This window comes from Mixophyes fleayi, chromosome 3 (assembly GCF_038048845.1).
Source record: "Mixophyes fleayi isolate aMixFle1 chromosome 3, aMixFle1.hap1, whole genome shotgun sequence".
NCBI lineage: Eukaryota > Metazoa > Chordata > Amphibia > Anura > Limnodynastidae > Mixophyes > Mixophyes fleayi.
The window spans coordinates 239,368,604-239,387,450 of NC_134404.1; the positions used below are offsets into that span (position 1 = coordinate 239,368,604).

Genomic DNA, 18,847 nt, shown 5'->3' on the forward strand with positions numbered 1-18,847 from the left:
TGAACTCCGCCCACAAATTCAGGTAAATATCCACCCACTTTATGCTAAGCTTCACCCCTATGCAGCCCATAACTCAGTATGTCCCGCCAAAATCAGGATAGTTGGGAGGTAAGTAGTAACATGGTAAGTAGTAGAAAAATAATACACCAATATTTTATTCACATAGGTGGCATATTTAGATGAATGTGTTTTGCATATTGCATACATTTTGATATATATTATATCTGTATATTGGGTAGGAAACATGATGCCAATGTAACAAAAAATCTAATAATCATTAGCTATACCATATTTTGCACTTATATGAATCCCTAATGTATAATGGTATAGCCACAGAAATTATTTTTTTTTTCAAAGAAATTGTTCCAGCAGTCAGAAGCCATGGTCATAGGGACCCTGTCATAAAAGATGCAGTTTTCTTAGCATGCTCACTAAGTTTTAAATTGCATTACTCACTTGCCGCACAGCGTAATTCCCTGGTGATCCAGAAAATCTTTCAATAAGAATAGGTTTTAGATCCATCTTCCACATCTGAGAGATATCTGTTTGGGACAGAACACGCCGCACATCAGCTGTTCGCAGAACAAGAGGGCGATGTGAACTCTGCATAAAAAATAAACCAATAAATAATTTTACAAGCCTTTAAGCATCACTTCTTTTCAGGGATAATTTCTAAGTAGAAATAATAATAGTTCCAATTCTGTACAGCCATTTTATTGAAACTTTGAGCAACAACAACAACAAAATAATTCACTTATGAAATTATGGCTAGTCCTGATCATAGATGATACTGGAGGAATTTGTGGCTAGGACAGAAAGTCTTTCATAGTCCTATTTATTTTCTACCTCAATTCCTCTTTAGACAGATAAAAATAAATTGAGGTATTATTATTATTATTAATATTTATTTATAGGGCGCCACTAGGTGTCCGTAGCGCCGTACAGGGACAAATAAGTACAATACAAGGTGGGACAGCACGGTACAGTAAACAGTAAGCACAGTAACTCAGTAAGCTCAAAGCACAGCTAGAGAGAGGGGGAGGGAAGACCAGCAAGCGCTGGAGCCCAAGAGGAAGGGCGCGGATGACGGGGAGACCCCCAGAGGGTTGAGGGGGAAAGGTAGCTAGAGAGCAGAGTTAGAAGTGTAGGAAACAGGAGAGATGGCCCTGCTCAAGGGAGCGTACAATCTAAGGGGAGGGGTAGACAGACAGAGAGACACAGGGATGAGAGGGAGAGAAGGGGGAATGGGGGCAGAGTCAGGGGAGGGGGAAGAGGGGGGAGAGGCAGAAAAAGGTAGGAAGTTAAGTGGGAGACTGGAAGGCTTTGAGAAAGAGGTGGGTTTTTAGAGCCCGTTTGAAACTGGACAGATTAGGGGATGTTCTGATGGAGGGAGGGAGCTTGTTCCAGTGGAGGGGGGCAGCGCGGGAGAAGTCTTGGACACGCGCAAGGGAGGAGGTGATCAGAGGGGAAGAGAGGCGACGGTCATTGGCAGATCGGAGAGGGCGGAATGGAGCGTGAATAGAGATGAGGTTGGAGATGTAGGGAGCAGTGGAATTGGCGAGGGCCTTGTATGTGAGAGTGAGGAGCTTGAACAGGATTCTGTAGGGGAAGGGGAGCCAGTGAAGGGCTAGGTAGAGGGGGGAGACAGAAGAGGAGCGGCGAGAAAGGAAGATAAGCCTAGCGGCTGCATTAAGAACAAAACGAAGGGGAGCGAGATGAGAGTGGGGGAGGCCAGTAAGGAGAAGGTTGCAGTAGTCCAAGCGGGAGATGATCAGAGAGTGGATAAGACATTTGGTGGCATCTTGGGAGAGGAAGGGCCGAATGCGTGCGATGTTACGCAGCTGGAAGCGGCAGGATTTAGCCAGAGAGAGAATGTGAGGGGCAAAGGAGAGAGAGGAGTCGAGGATGACACCGAGGCAGCGAAGTTGGGGGACAGGGAGATAGAGGAGGAGCAGACAGTGATAGAGAGGTCAGAGGGGGAGGAAATATGAGGGGGAGGAAAGACAATGAGTTCGGTTTTGGCGAGGTTGGGTTTAAAGAAATCTAGAGGACATCCAGGAGGAGATGGCAGAGAGGCAGGCGGACACCCTAGAGAGGAGGGAGGGAGAGAGATCAGGAGAGGAGAGATAGAGTTGAGTGTCATCAGCATAAAGGTGGTACTTGAGGCCGTAGGAGCTGATGAGTTTACCCAGGGAAGAGGTGTATACAGAGAAGAGTAAGGGTCCAAGAACAGAGCCCTGTGGGACCCCGACTGAAAGGGTGGAAGGGGGGGAGAGAGACCCAGAGGTGGTGACAGGACTATATAATAGTCAATAAACAGGACTATATAACTTTGGACTATATAACTTTGGAATTCAAAAGGCTTATTAGTGACAAGAATATGAAGTTAGAGAATAATCCTAGGCATATATAACAGCTAACATATCTTTTAAATAATGGAACGAATTGAGGGCTTTTGAAAAACAGACAATATGACATCTTAATTACTCCTTCCCTAGTACGCCAGTTATTTATCGCCTTCCAAAAAAATCATAAACACCCATTAGAACTCCCTTGAAAGCTGATTAGTAGTTCCTTCCCTTTAGAGTATTTTGACATTTTACTTTAAACAACCTTTGATTAAGGATTTGCCCTCTTTTTTAGAGGATCTGTAGTACATTTTGTATATGTAACATCTTCCCAGCGTCCCTGTTTTATGTATGGGGTTAAACACTATTATTGCACTCAGTCTTTCACTCACCTATCACACAGGTTATAAATTTGCTGAATCGCCCCCCAAACAAAGCTCTCACACTAATACACAACTATAATCTGCCACCACCTATTGAAAAAGGACAGTAGGATCCCAATATACTGGCACACAACAACATCTTGCCACAGTAGAGTTCATTAACAGCACTGTTATCTTAGGTGCCTTAAGGCCATTGTTAGCTTGTTTTGTGGGGGCACAAACAAACCAAGCACATCAGCCTTAAATGTGGCACTCTTTGTCGCTGAAGTGCTTGGTTTGTTAAAGTGTGCATGTCCTTTTTAAGATCCAACATAAGGGTGGGTGGGAGGTCCCAGGGTGGGTGGGAGGGCCCAAGTTCAGTGATGAACTTGCTATTTGCTGTGAAGTGCAATGGCTCTTTTTAGTGCATTGTCTGGCACGCTGGATTGGTCTTGGTCTGATAATAGCACGCATCCCGTGGGGGACAGCGCTCGTCTCCATGTATTAGCTGTAGAATTACCACAGTTATCTAAGGAACAGGTGGAGCGATCAAATGAACCATAACTGATTTTATGATCCAAGGACTTCATCTTGCACCACTTTTCTTTTCTGTCACTGCTGTGTGGCAATGTGTCCTGGATGTGCTATGAACTGCTGTGTGTTTGTGTCATTGCTCTGTCGCTTAGCATCCAGCCAGGTCGCTGCAGTCTTTGTTTGAAAGTGTATGAAAATAATATTGTGACCTGTGAGGTGGTCATAATTGACTGCAAATGACTTGAAATTAGTGTTTATTGAGGTTAATAGTAATGTAGGGTGGAAAAAATGCAAAATTATGTGATTTTAGAAAAAAATAGGGATCCAAAACCGAAACCAAAACACGCAAGGGAGGTTTTGCCAAAACCAAAACACAGAGTTAATCCACATCCAAAACCAAAACCAGAATACGGGGGTCAGTGAACATCTCTAGAAAAACAAGAAAAGAGCGATTCGGTATTATGTGAAATCCGATTAAATCTGATTTTGGGGATCCAGGAACCAGGGACATAGAATCCTGTCATTATTGTAAAGCAGTTCTGTAGAGAATAGTCAGCTACAATAGTTTACTGATAAAATTCATTTAATTTGAATCGTAAATAGACTTTACACAAATTAGTGGCTACTGGCTGTTGTTAATGCATTGCATATATATATATTAGTACTGTTAGGAACCCCTCCAGCCAGTACAACAACACCCGGAGTCTGCTCCAAAAGTCTGGTGTTCACTGTTGCCCCTAGTGGTGGGGACAGACTTGGCCGCAGACAAACGGAGGTTCGTGTGATGTGTACCGACTGTGGAGAACCCAGAAACAGACAGTAATGGCAGACAGCGCATCCAGAGAACTAGCCGAGGTCAGGGGTCACTTGCTTGATAGAATAGTAAGGAAACATGCCAAGGGTCGGGGTCACGAGCAAATCAGCAGTATCCAAGGTTCAAGCCGGAAGGTCAAGGGCACAGGCAGAAGGCAAATCCAAGGTACAGGCAGGAGTCATACATGGTAAACGAAAGTCCAAAGGTTTTCACACCAACAGCAGGCAGCAAACAGGAGTCTGGAAGCTATAACCGGCAGGGAGCCTAAGCCCTCCCTGCCTTAAATACCAAAAGTGACCAATCAGAGCCTAGCTCTGAAATTGCCCTCAGCCTATGCCTAAATAATAAACTAGTTAATAATTAGCCCACAGGCTTGTTAGTATCTTGCGCATGCGCCCTGCTGCCTCATAGTGCTGGAACGCAGCGCTGAACAGAATAGAGTCCGACCGTTGCCCTAGCAACGGTCGGGGCTGGCCCCGGAAGTGACGTCAGGTAGGAGAGTCACGGCGGCTGGGCACCGCTGCGGCTCGTAACAGTACCCCCCCTGAAGAGGGGTCAAGGCACCCCGACATCCAGGTTTTCCAGGGAATTGTTCAATGAGATTGCGGGCGTGCAGACGTCTACAGGGAATCCAGGATCTTTCCTCCGGGCCACGATCTTTCCACTGAACTAAGAAATGGATTTGACCCTGGACCTTTTTGGAGTCCAGAATCTTCTCCACCAGGAATTTCTTGTGGCCTTCCGGGACGACAGGCTGAGATTTCCGTAAGTAACGGAGCCTAGACTTGCGTGCAGGGATAGCAGGCTTCAGGAGGGAACAATGAAAGGTGTTCGGCATCCTAAGTGATTGAGGAAGCTTTAGCCTGAAGGCGACAGGATTGACTTGTTTGATGATCAGGAATGGGCCAATAAATCTAGGGCCCAGTTTTTTGCAGGGCTGTTTGAGCTTGATATTGCGGGTAGATAACCAGACTTTTTGCCCCACCTTAAATGAACAGTCCTTCCGATGACGGTCAGAATTTTTTTTAGACTGGAACGAGGCCCGTACTAGTGCAGTGTGAACCTTTTTCCAAACGGTTTTGAGGTATGAAGCTGTGGAACGGATCTCAGGAAGACCAGAATAGTTTAGCAAAGATAAGGAATTGGATCTTGGATGGAAGCCAAAATTACAGAAAAATCGAGAGATTTGGGTGGAGGAATGAGATGCGTTATTATACGCAAACTCAGCCCACGGAAGCAATGATGACCAATTGTCTTGAAATTCTGTGATATAGAAACGTAGAAATTGTTCCAACGACTGGTTCACTCTCTCAGGCTGTCCATTGGATTGAGGATGATAGGCTGAGGAGAGACTGATGTTAATCCCCAGAAGGCTGCAGAAGGACTTCCAGAACTGGGCGACAAATTGGGAACCCTGGTCCAAAACCATATCAATGGGTAAGCCATGAAGACGGAAAACATGCTGTACAAATAGCACAGCCAGATCCTGAGCGCTAGGGAGCTTGGTCAGTGGAACAAAATGGGACATTTTACTGAAACGGTCCACCATTACCCAAATAGTGTTTTTTCCTGAAGAATACGGCAGATCCACAATAAAATCCATTGATAGATGTGTCCAGGGTTTCATAGGCGGGGACAAAGGTATAAGTGGACCTGACGGAGAGATTCTGGAGGTTTTGTTTTTTTGCGCAATCTTCACAGGTGCGGACAAAGCTCTCAACATCCGAGGACAAAGAAGGCCACCATACAGAACGTGCAAGAATTTCAAGGGTTTTGGAGCCGATTTGTTCCCATGGGCCTCAGAGAGGACAGCTCTACGAAGATGCACTGGAACAAAAAGACGCCCCGTAGGTGTTACAAAAGGGGCTATTTTCTGAAATTGACGTACAGTGTTTCCTAAGTCCTGGGTCAACCCAGCGTGAATGATAGAAGCCGGAATGATAGGTGGTGGTTCACCAGTGGGTAACTGATGAGGTATAAAGCTCCTGGACAAAGCATCCGCCTTAGTATTCTTAGAAGCAGGTCTGTAGGTTAGGACAAAATTGAAACGGGTAAAGAATACTGCCCATTAAGCTTGTCTGGAGTTTAACCGCTTGGCAGACTCGATGTACAACAGGTTTTTATGATCAGTGAAGACTGAAATTGTATGAACTGCTCCCTCAAGCCAGTGACGCCACTCCTCGAACGTCCACTTGATTGCCAGGAGTTCCCGATTGCCCACATCATAGTTGACTTCGGCAGCCGAAAACTTGCGTGAGAAGAAGGCACATAGACGCGCTTTATGATCACCGGGGTCCCTCTGGGACAAGAGAGCACCAGCGCCTACTTCTGAGGCATCCACTTCCAGAATAAATGGCAACTGCGGATTAGGATGCTTGAGGACCGGAGCAGTAGTGAACGCATTCTTAAAAGCTTCGAATGATGCATTGGCCTCCGGTGACCAATTACAGGGATCCGCCCCTTTGCAGGTAAGAGCAGTGATGGGAGCCACTAGATCAGAAAAAGCCTGAATGAATCTCCGATAGTAATTTGCGAAGCCCAGGAATCTTTGGATTGGTTTCAGATTCATGGGACGTACCCATTCCAGGATGGCTTGGACTTTACTAGGATCCATAGAAAATCCATCGGGAGAAATTACGTATCCTAAGAATGACACTTTCTTGACATCGAATTCGCACTTTTCAAGTTTGGCAAAAAGATGATACTCTCTGAGTTTAAGCAGAACCTGTTTAACATGATTACGATGTTGAGGGAGAGACTGAGAATATGTCAGGATGTCATCCAGATATACTACCACGAAATGACCCAGGAACTCACGGAGAACCTCGTTAATGAGATCCTGGAAGACTGCAGGCGCATTACACAAATGACCAAATACTCATAATGGCCAGATTGAGTGTTGAAGGCTGTCTTCCACTCATCGTCCTCCCTGATGCGTATGAGATTGTAAGCGCCACAAAGATCAATCTTGGTGTATATGGTAGCATTCCGTAGCTGGTCAAACAGCACAGAGATGAGCGGAAGAGGATATGTGTGTTTTTGATGGTGATCTTGTTCAGACCACGAAAGTCGATGCACGGGCGTAGACTACCGTCCTTTTTAGACACAAAAAACACTCCGCTCCAACAGGAGACCTTGAAGGTCTGATGGACCCTTTCTGCAAGTTTTCCTACACATAATCTTGCATTGCCTTAGTTTCAGGACCAGAAAGGGAGTATAACCTTCCTTTGGGCAACTTGGATCCTGGAAGTAAACCAATGGCACAATCAAAATCTCTATGCAGAGGTAGAGAATCAGCCGCCTTCTTGGAAAACACGTCCTGGAATTCACAATACGCAGAAGGCAGTTGATCCGGTAGCGGCTGCAGGAGCAGAAGAGACATGGCCAAACAATTTTGAGAACAGTGAGTACTCCAACAAGTAATTTCTCCAAGATTCCAGTCGATCACTGGATTATGGAGGTAGAGCCAGGGATGACCCAGAATTAGTGGAATGGAAGGGCAATCAATGAGGAGAAGAGACAGGGTTTCGGAATGAAGGGACCCAACTGTAAGTTGTAATAACGGAGTCGTGAAGGAAATCCTGCCTCCGGGTAAGGGACCCCCATCCAAACCACAGACAGTGATAGCGGAATTCATTTTCATGAAAAGGATTCCAATGGACTTGGCAAAACTGATATTCAAAAAGTTGCCTGCGGCACCGCTATCAATAAATGCTGAGATGACAGTGGAGTGTGATCGACGTGAAAGATGAGCTGGAACTAATAATGCAATTTTGGAAGAAATGAACTGCAGACCTAGATGAATTTCTTCCACCTTCTCTAGGCCTGATCTTTTGCCGACTTGTTGGGACAGGAGCGCAGAAGTTGACCTTTGGTTCCACAATATAGGCAGAGGACTAAGGTGCGTCTCCTAGTTCTCTCTTCCTGGGAGAGACGATAGGCGCCTAGCTGCATAGGTTCCGCAGCTTCCATATTAGAAGGAGGTACAGAAAGGAAGGCACTGGGAGTGGGTGCTTCCTTCTCGGCTCTTCTTTCCTTGAGGCGTCTATTAATTTTAATCGTGAGCTGCATAAGTCCCTCCAGGGAGGTAGGTGAAGGGTACTGTACCAGGGAATCCTTTATTTGTTCCGACATCCCCAAATGGAACTGGATGCGTAAAGCTGGGTCATTCCACTCACTGTCAGTGGACCAGTGCCGGAATTCAGCAGCGTATTCTTCTGCAGAGCGTCGTCCTTGTTTTAGGGATCTGAGGTGGGCCTCAGCGGAGGCTACCCGATCCGGGTCGTCGTACAGGAGGACTAGGGCTACGAAAAAAGAATCCACAGACCTCAGTGAAGGACTGTCAGAAGGCAAGCTAAAGGCCCAGGACTACGGGTCCCCCTGAAGCAACGAAATCACTATACCCACTCTTTGTTGTTCAGAACCGGAGGAGCGGGGTCTGAGACGGAAGTAAAGTTTACAACTCTCCATAAAGTTACGGAAGAGACTTCTGTCCCCAGAGAATTGATCCGGCAAGTTCAGCTTGGGCTCCACGGCAGGAGCTGACGGGTTTTATTGGACATGGTCTTGTGCGGCTCTGGTGGCCTCTTCCTGAGCAGATAAACGTTGAACAAGGTTTTGGACCACTTTGGAGATGGACTGGATCTGTCCTGCCAGAACTTGGCTGGAGAAAGGTTCGCCCCGCTCTCATCCATGGTAGCGAATACTCCAGAAATTTATGGCCGGTTATAATGTTAGGATCCCCTCCAGCCAGTACAACAACACCCGGAGTCTGCTCTGAAAGTCTGGTGTTCACTGTTGCCCCTAGTGGTGGGGACAGACTTGGCCGCAGACAAACGGAGGGTCGTGTGATGTGTACCAACTGTGGAGAACCCAGGAACAGAGAGTAATGGCAGACAGTGTATCCAGAGAACTAGCCGAGGTCAGGGGTCACTTGCTTGATAGAATAGTCAGAAAACAGGCCAAGGGTCGAGGTCACGAGCAAATCAGCAGTATCCAAGGTTCAAGCCAGAAGGTCAAGGGCACAGGCAGAAGGTAAATCCAAGGCACAGGCAGGGGTCATACACGGTAAACAAAAGTCCAAAGGTTTTCACACCAACAGCAGACAGCAAACAGGAGTCTGGAAGCTATAACCGGCAGGGAGGCTAAGCCATCCCTGCCTTAAATACCAAAAGTGACCGCTCAGAGCCTAGCTCTGAAATTGCCCTCAGCCTATGCCTAAATAATAAACTAATTATTATTAATAATTAGCCCACAGGCTTGTTAGTATCTTGCGTATGCGCCCGGCTGCCTCATAGTGCGGGGCGCAGCGCTGAACAGAATAGCGTCCGACCGTTGCCTTTCAATGCTTGTCTATTTTAAAAGGGTCATGCAGGGAAATCTATATTTAAAAAAGTGTGTTTCTGAGAGTCAGCACGCAGCTGCATACTCCCAAAAAACGCTATATATTCCAATCTTTTCTATTTTTCAATACTTCTCAATTTTGGAAGGGCCATTTAGTGAAATATATATTTAAAAAAGGTGTTTGTGAGGGTGAACAATAGCTGCACACCCACAAAAAAACGCTATATATTATTATATTCTAATATTTTCTATTTTATAATACTTTTTGAAAGGGTCATTTAGTGTAATCTATATTTAAAAAAGAGTGTTTGTGTGTGACGACTTTTCTGGGCACTATCCACATTCAGTGACTTGATGTAGAACATTGCAGCTGCAGCAAAAAAATATGTCATCTGCCATGCCACTAACTGAAACAAGCCCATTAGACCATTAGATCAATTAAACAGCACAAAAAATTAGTGTAAGGTGCAAGCAATAAAAATGGTGAAGTGCAACGCACACACTAAATTTGGAACATTACACAACATGCATCATGGAGAGTGAAGAGGTTATAACAATGACATGTCATTAGATGAACAGTGGCATTGTAAAGAGCTACCTAATTTTCTGTTGCTATATAAATAATGAAGATGCTGAGAGATGAAGGTGGCCTGCACACATACTACAAAAGATCAAAGATTAGGACCACAATACATTGACAGAGCATTCATTGGTTGCCAAGAGCAGAGTTATCCTTACATTGTCACTATATAAGTATATGAAGATGCTGAGAGATGAAGATGGCCTGCAGCCATACTACAAAAATTCAAACATTAGGCCTACAATACATTGCCAGAGCACTCATCGGTTCCCAAGAACAGGGCTTTCCTTATCTTGTTTTACTTATGCTCTCTGTCCTAATGCTGCCCTTCTGGATCAAACCAGGGACTCATATATATTTATGGGAAGGTAGGGCTGATAAATCATTCCCCCAGGGGATACTTCATCCAACCCCAAGGTAAAGAGGACTGCCCAAGACTTGCATTGGAGGTGGTCCCCAAGACCGATGTATATAAATATGGAAAGTATATAAATAATATATGTTCTATTAGTGTAAGATATATGTAAGAGAGACCACTGGACTTCTTTATCGACATCCATAACCAAGTGTCTTCTGGATAACTGGCGCTGCGAGTGAACCCCATTACTGGTGTACCTGGGCTGGTACTCCTGACCTTTCCTATGGATTAGGGAGGATGGAACCCCCTGGTCTATCACACTGGCCAGAGCTGCTGGGTAGTGGGCAGAGCGGTGGTACTGGATGCTGGGTCCAAACCTCAGAAACAGCCGGGAGCAGATTAGATTTTGGGTCTAATCTGTAGGTCACAGGATTTTCAGTATGGAAGACGTTTTCAAGCAGGTCTTTGAAGCCAGTGATGTTTATTTGTAGTCACACCGATTGAAGGTATTAGTGATCAGGTCAGATGGAACAGGAGAACAGTTCTCAATACAAGTCAGTGCTTTTTATACAGACTTGGACACAGCCTTAAAGGGTAAGCCAGCCCTGTTGAGGTCTGAGCTATTTTTAGAATCAGGATGCAGTTTGTTAACCCAAACATGGATTTACATGCAATGCAAAGCTAACAATGTTTACACTTATTTGTGATATTCTAAAACTTGCTGTGATTACCTGCATCTTGTTCTTAGATGCAGGAAATCTAGTGGCAAGTCTTAACTAAACCTTCCTGTGCCTTCAGGTGCTGGACCCTCACACATCAAAAGGTCTAATTAGCAGGAGATTAACATGGGTCCTTTCTTCAGACAGCTGCAGAATACACAAAGAAAGTCACAAAACCCCAAACAAGTAATTTCCCCCATCACGATAAACAAAAGACTTCCTCCACAAAGGCTTATTGTTTCAGCTATACACCTCAGAAATCATGCATTTTCTCTAGCAAGGTTAAAACAAACTAGTTTCTTCCCAGGTCTCAGAAAAAAAAGATTTCCTGTATCAAAATATGCACAAATATCAAAAATAAGTGCATTTGCAATTCTATAAAAAAGCACCCTGTGCTATTTCCTTTAAATAAATTTATACCATAAGTTACTTATAAGTGATCCAGCCACAATTCTCCTTGTAGTGAGGTACATCTGTGCCATTAGGCTGCCCTTCTGAATCAAACCACGGTACTCTTATATATTTATGTGGAGGGAGGGCTGAAAAATAATTTACCCGAAACACAAACACTGGTTAGAAAAGCCGAAACACAAACACTGGTTAGAAGAGACACTGGTTTCAAAACCGAAACACAAGGGTCATCACATATCTCTAGAAAAAAACCTTTGAAAATAGTGCCCAAAAAGTAAATCAAATGCTCAATGTAGCAAAGGTCAAGTAGCTGTAAAAAGTAGACCTCAAACCTCTCTGATTTGGTAACAATAGAAAAATATTTTATTACAATAAATATTTTTCAAATATGATAGAATTACAACAAATATATACATCAAATATTATTCCAAAAGATATATGACTACTGTGGTTTTCCTCTTCAGTCTATACTTCACAATCCTTGTGTGTTTTTTGCCCCTAAGTACAGAGTGGCACACTGATTTCCCAAAGTATGAAATAGGAAGGCATGTTCATTGAAGTTAATATTTCCTATATACATGCATAGGTAGCCTTTATTTTTTGCATTTGCCTAAAATGTTCTTTAATTTACAACAGGGGGTAAATGTATCATACTCCGATTTGCACAAGTCGCTGGAAATCGGCGAGCTGACAGCTAAAATTTAAGCAGCGCTGCCTTTCCAGCGACTTGTACAAATCGGAGTACGATACATTTACCCCCTAGTTGGTTACTTTTTTTTTTTTTTTATAATTCTTTATTTTGAATGATCAAGCAATACAAGGCATACAAGATACAAAATCTGAAAGTTACAGTGTGTACATAAGAAGACATTTACATTGTAATGAAATCCAGGGAGGACATCCACAGAAAACTTAAGATGTAAACTGACCAGTTTTTTTATGTTATTTCTTGCTTTACCTTACATAGATCAGACAACATCAGAATAGAATTGGGGGATTGGGGGGTGGGGTGGGGGGGGGGTGTAAAAAAGGGGGGGTAAGAGGGGGAAGGGAAGAAGGAAGACCACAGAAGATAGACAAGGATCCGGTCAGAGCGAAGGCAATGAAAGTGTGTTAGAAGGTCAAGGGTTGGTAGAACAGGAGCAGGGTCTCACTCGCCACACATGGGCCCCCACGAGGAAATTAAGAGTCGGAGGGAAACGCGCTTTCCGCCATTTGCCATGGAGCCCAAACTTGGCTGAAAGCGTAACCTCTGTCGTGTTGCTGCCACATTCCAAAATTTGTTTTTTAAGGGCCGAAAAAGATGGAGAAGAACTGCGCTTCCAGTTGAGGACAATGAGAGATTTGGCGGCTGTGAGGATGTGCGCTGTCAGTTTTTTGGAGAATTTATCAAAGTCCGGGGGAGGGTAACAAAGGAGAAAGATCCAAGGGTCCTTCGCAACGGGAGTCTCAAATAAGGTATTGATAAAGCCATGGATCGCGTCCCAAAAGGGAGCGATGATTGGACAAGTCCACCAGATATGTATCATAGAACCCCTGTGGCCACAACCCCGCCAACAGTCAGGTGACGAGGAAGGGAACATTGCATTAAGTCGAGTGGGGGTATAATACCAGCGATAGTAAATTTTATAGGATGTTTCTTTTAGTCTAGTCGATATAGAGCTTTTGGCTATCCCCAGTCTCATGTCCTCCCAGGCCTCCTCATCTGGCGGGGGGCCGAGAACTCTCTCCCATTCAACCTCATGGGGGAGCTGAGGGTGAAGAGTGGAATCAAGAAAGATACCATAAAGCTGTGATATCATGCCTTTGGACATGGGGTGGAGTTTGCATAGGTTCTCAAATGGAGTGAGGGGACGCAGTATAAATTTGGGTGGCAGGGATCGCAAAAAGTGGCTGATTTGAAAAAACTCAAAGGGGCAAAGCGCCCAGTCTGGGGAGTGGGACTGAAGCTCAGCCAGTGAAAGCCACTGGCCTTGTTTCGAGAAGTCTGATGGAAATTTAAGTCCAGCCTGAGTCCAGAGACGGTGTCTCAGTCTAGAGAGGCCGGGGGGAAATATGGGATTAAACCACATGGGGGTCAGGGGAGAGAGGGCAGATGTAAGCTTTAATTTGAAGGAGTAGGAATCCCAAATCTTAATGTCAAATTTAATGGTGGGAAGGAGTTTAGAAGGCAAGGGGCGATGTATAGGGAGCAGGTCCAAGAGTGGGGTCAAATCAGGCAGGGCAGTATGTGCCGCCTCCAAATAAAGCCATGACATAGAACCTGAGGGGGCATATGATGCAACAATTTGGGAGAAGTGGGAGGCCAGGTAATACATCTTAATATCGGGTAGGCCCCTACCACCACCGGGGATGGGTTTCTTCAGGACAGCAACCGATGGAGGCCTATGATTCCAGATATACCGAGTAAGGGCCTTCTGGATGTTGGCTAGGAGGGTGGCAGGGACAGAAACTGGCAGGGTTTGGAAGAGGTACAGCCATTTAGGTATAATATTCATTTTTACTGCGATGATCCTGCCCAGCCACGAGATAATAAGGCGGTTCCAAGAAGCCAAATCAGATTGAGTTTTGGAGAAGAGAGGTGGGAAATTCTCTTGGTAGAGGAGATCGTATCGGGATGTGAGGTAGACTCCCAGATATCTTATTTTCCTAGTCTGCCATTTGAATTTGAAAGAGGACCGTAACACTTCGGCCGCCTGGGGGGAGACATGGAGCAATAGGGTCTCTAATTTTGTAAAATTTATTTTATAGCTAGATACGTCACCATAGGCCTGGAGAACATTATACAGCTTAGGGAGGGAAATCGTTGGTTGGGAGAGTGAAAGCAGGACATCGTCCGCAAAAAGCGAGATTTTAGAGTCGGTGTCCCCCACCTGCACACCAGAAATATTAGGGTTATGGCGAATTTGAGAGGCCAATGGCTCAATCGCCAGAGCAAAAATAAGGGGAGAAAGGGGGCAACCCTGCCTTGTGCCGTTTTGGATGGCTAGCGGGTTTGAGGGTACCCCGTTGATCAAAACTTTAGCTGAAGGCGAGGAATATAGTGCCAGGACGCCAGAGAGGAAGTTGCCAGTGAAGTCAAAGGCCTCAAGAGCCGCTTTCATGAAACCCCAAGAGATCCTATCAAACGCTTTTTCAGCATCCAGAGAGAGTATTATGGCGGGAGAACTCCTGGTATTTGCAATGTGTATGATATCAATGGCTCTTCTGGTGTTGTCCTTTGCCTGGCGGCCCATAATAAATCCCACCTGGTCATAGTGGATACACGAGGGGAGGAATATGTTTAAATGATTTGCTAGGATCTTAGTGAAAATGTTTAGATCCAGGTTGAGAAGGGAGATGGGTCTGTAGCTGGAACAATGAAGTGGGTACTTCCCATCTTTTGGGATCACTACAATTCTAGCTTCGAGCATTTCGGGTGGGAAGGGGGTTCCTTGAAGGACACCATTGTACAGGGAGAGCAGGTGGGGGGCAAGCACACTCAAATTTTTTTTATAATAAGCTGCCGTAAATCCGTCTGGGCCTGGAGATTTTCCATTCTTTTGTGATTTAATAGTGAGTAGAATTTCATCTAATGTAATTTCTTCATTGAGGGAATGGAGGGCCTGAGGGGACAATTTGGGAAGTTTAGATTTAACAAGGAAATCTGAAATCAGCGAGGCGTTAGACTGTTGCGGGTTAGAGGCAGGGGGAGGTGGAAGATTATATAGGGCGGAGTAATATTGCTGGAAAGCCTCTCTGATGGCCATGATTGGTCATGGAGGAGCTGGTTTTTAAAATCACGGATTGATATAATATTTTTGTGGGTCCTTTCTGAACGAAGCCACGCAGCGATAATTTTATCTGCCTTATCCCCCTTTTCATAGAAGGATTGCCTGAGCCATTTAAGGTGTTTGGCTACCTGCTTGGAGAAAAGAAGATCTAATTGGCTCTTAGTCTCGCGGAGGGCTAGCAGAATGGAAGGGTCCGGAGTAGCTTTGTGTTGGGTTTCTAGAAATAGTAGTTTAACAGATAACTTATTGGTCATGGTAAGGGTTTCTTTTTTCCTTCTGGAAGCGATGCTAAGCAGGTGCCCCCTCAGGACCGCCTTGTGCGCTGTCCATAAAGTGGCCCTAGAGATATCTGGGTGGCCGTTGAGCTCGAAATAGTCTTCGAGGCAAGCCCCGAGCTGGGAAATTATATTCGCATTATGGAGCAGGGAGTCATTGAGATGCCAGGTCATGGGGCGGGGGCGGTCTTGGAGGCCGCAGAGGTCTATAGATATAGGCGAGTGATCAGACCAAATCATTGGGTGAATTTGGGCCACCTGGAGTTTAAATGCAAAGTTGTGGCTGAGCAGGATCATATCAATGCGTGAGTATGAATGGTGTGGTGGGGAGTAATATGTATAGTCCTGAGAGGATGGTTCCTTCACTCGCCAGGAATCGTAGAGAAGCTGGGATTTCATGAGACTGAGGAGAGATTTAGAGGATAAAGGGTCAGAAGCATTAGGCGGCGCAGCCACAGGGTGGGGAACGATCCAAGGATTGATTCAAGACAGCATTGAAATCTCCCGCTACGATAAGATCCCGCTGCCGAATACGGGACAGCAAAACATCTATTTTAGAAAAATACAAGTAATTGTTCTGATGCTGGTTGGGAGCATAAACATTAACTAACGTGCATAGCTTGTTGTTAAGCCTACCTACCAAGATGAGGTATCGGCCTTCTTTGTCTGCCAAGGAGTCAATGGGTTCGTAGGTCAAATGGTGGGCAAACAAGATCGCCACCCCTCATTTTTTGGCTAAGTGATCGCAAGCATGGTATGAGGCGGGGTATGCTTTGGAGTGGAGCTCTGGATGGGAGTTACGTTGAAAATGTGTCTCTTGTAAAAAAATTAAATCGCCCTTATGAAGTTTTAGGGTAGCGAAAAGCTTACCTTTTTTCTGGGGGCTATTTAGCCCTTTAACATTAAAAGAAAGTGCTCTAAGACCCATGTACAGCGAGGAGGAGAAAGATCAGGAGAAGATCCAACACAGAGTGGTCAAATAAGAAAGGGGGAGGGTTTAGAGGGGAAGTGGGAGAGGGAGGGGGGGTGTATGGTCACTCAGCGGAATAGGCCGGGACCTGTGGTGCCGACAATGGGAAGGATAACTATGCTGGGGAAGTACATAGGTCAGCAAAAGAGCCATAGGCTCTAGGAAGGCGTGGCGAGGCCGCGAGAGGGTGCATCACCGGGGGGGCGAAGAGCTAGGCTCTAAGTGTGTAACCCTCTGGCCCGTGTAGCAGAAATTCACGGGCGGAAGAACCGGGTGGGCGAGTATGGGGTAGGGGACGGGGACGGGGGGGGGGGGTTAGTCTCAAGGGAAAGTAGAATGTAGAAAATATGTTCCTGGGGATGGGAGGGTATTCCATCGGGGAAGGGAAGGCAGTTAAGAGGCGTCTATGAGATAAGAAAAAGTAGTATGAATGTTTAGTAAGACCAAAGAATTACCAAGTTAAGTAGTAGGAGATAAACATAAAAAATAACAGAGCACAACAAATACCTAGAACAACAAATTCTCGGCTCAAGTGGGGTATCCCCGGCCGCATCCCACGGTCATCAGTGAAAGGAGTAGTAGCTCCGGTTAACATTGGCTTAACATTGTATAACATAACATAACATGGTATAAATTGGGAATCCCAAACGCCTTAGGATGCGCCCTCTAGTAGGGGAGGCAGCCGAAAGGAGCCGGGATCCAGTAACACGGTTACAACGGGACCAAGAACATCAGGAAGAGACCAACAGGTAAATAATGCACATATGATAAACTGCAAAACATTGCAACTAAATACAGTAAGACTGTCAGTTGACATGCCCACACAGCGTTAGCATATGGGGGCTTGAAGTCAAAAACCCAATAGGGAATGACAGGAGTTTCACTGGGAGCATGGTCGAGGACCAACCCACAGAGAAAGAACAATATGGAGAGAAAAATAAAAATGGGAAAGAAACACAAGACGTATACCTGGTGCAGCAAGTCAAGTCCCAGAAGGTTCAGTGGGTCGTGGATGATGAGGTCGATGGGATAGTGTTCCACTCGGTCCTGGGAACTTGATGCAACTGTTTAGACGGCCTCTGAGGGATGGGAGAGGGTTCAGGGAGAACGGGGAGTCCTGTAGTAATGCCAAGTTTGGGAAGTAGAGCTTGCGCCGCAGGAAGGGTTCTGGCCATGAGCATAGAACCTTGGTGCCAGATTAGGAGACGAAAAGCAAAACCCCAGTGATACTTAATTTCCTTTTGGCGGAGAAGTGTAGTTATCGGCTTGAAGTCCCTTCGTTTGGCCAGAGTGAGTGGGGAGAGGTCTTGGAAGATCTGCAGGGTGGCATTATCGTAGGTAATTGAAGGAAGTCCCCTGCATGACGGCCTCCTTTGCTGTGAAATAATGCATTCTAAGGATAACGTCCCTGGGTTGAGACGGGTCCTGAGCGTGAGGTCTAAGTGCGCGATGGGCTCAATCCAGTAAGAGTTGATCCTCCGGGATTTGGGGGGAAAGCTGGGTGAAAAGCTTTTTAAGGTAGAGTTCCAAATGGGCAGACTCAATGCTTTTAGGTATTCCCCGAATTCTCATATTGTTGCGTCTGGCTCTGTTGTCCTGGTCCTCCTGGCCCTCCTGCAGCTGGAGGATATCTTGGCGAATTTGGTCCAGATCTGTACCATGTGTTTGCTGGTACGTCACCACCTCTTCGACACGGTGTTCGAGATGGTCTGTTCTGTTCCCAATATTCGTGATATCTGTCTTTAGCGAGTGGAGGGCCGGCACCGAGTCTTTGACAGCTTTCACCTCTCTCAGGAGGGACAGGAAGTCCTGGCGGGTGATGGGGGAGCGGTCATCTTCGTCAGATCCTGATTCAGAGTGTTCACCAGATCTAGTCTGGTTTTTTTGCTTGGATAGGTAGGGGAGAAGGTCTCCTCCTGCAGATTTCTTCCCTTTAGGCATTTTGGTAAGAGGGGCAGGCAGGGAGGATAGGGAGGCGGTACAGATGAGAGGAGCCCGGTTGTTCCACAGGGTGTAGCTCAGGGTCCAGAGGGAAACAATTACATAATTAGAACCAAGTCATTTTAGAGGGTTGGGTCAGGCCACAGAGCAGGAATGCAAGCAAGTAGCCAGCTTGGTGGAAAGGAGCCGTACTCCCGGCGAATGGATTATTGAAGAGGCACTATGTGACAAGCGCTCTGCCAGTTAAATATTCAAGCGTGGAATTCTGCTAGTGTGACCAGTATAAGCAGGGGGGAAAGGGTGGCTTATAGCAGTTGCTGGCTGGTGCTTCTTACCCTTCAGTGGGGCACGTGGAGCCAAGATGTGGGTGAGCCAGAAGTACATAGGCGCAGGGTCCCAGGCCACAAGGCCAGTGTTGC

General features: G+C 45.8%; 1 protein-coding gene across 3 annotated transcripts in view; it reads right to left on the reverse strand.

Annotated features, from left to right (window-relative positions):
• The window catches only part of QPCT (glutaminyl-peptide cyclotransferase), a 153,214-nt gene that overhangs the window by 88,123 nt on the left and 46,244 nt on the right, over positions 1–18,847 (reverse strand). For all 3 annotated transcript variants that reach the window (XM_075203332.1, XM_075203333.1, XM_075203330.1), the window contains one exon: positions 457–603. In XM_075203332.1, coding sequence (XP_075059433.1) covers positions 457–603 — 147 coding nt within the window. The remainder of the gene's footprint in view (positions 1–456; positions 604–18,847) is intronic.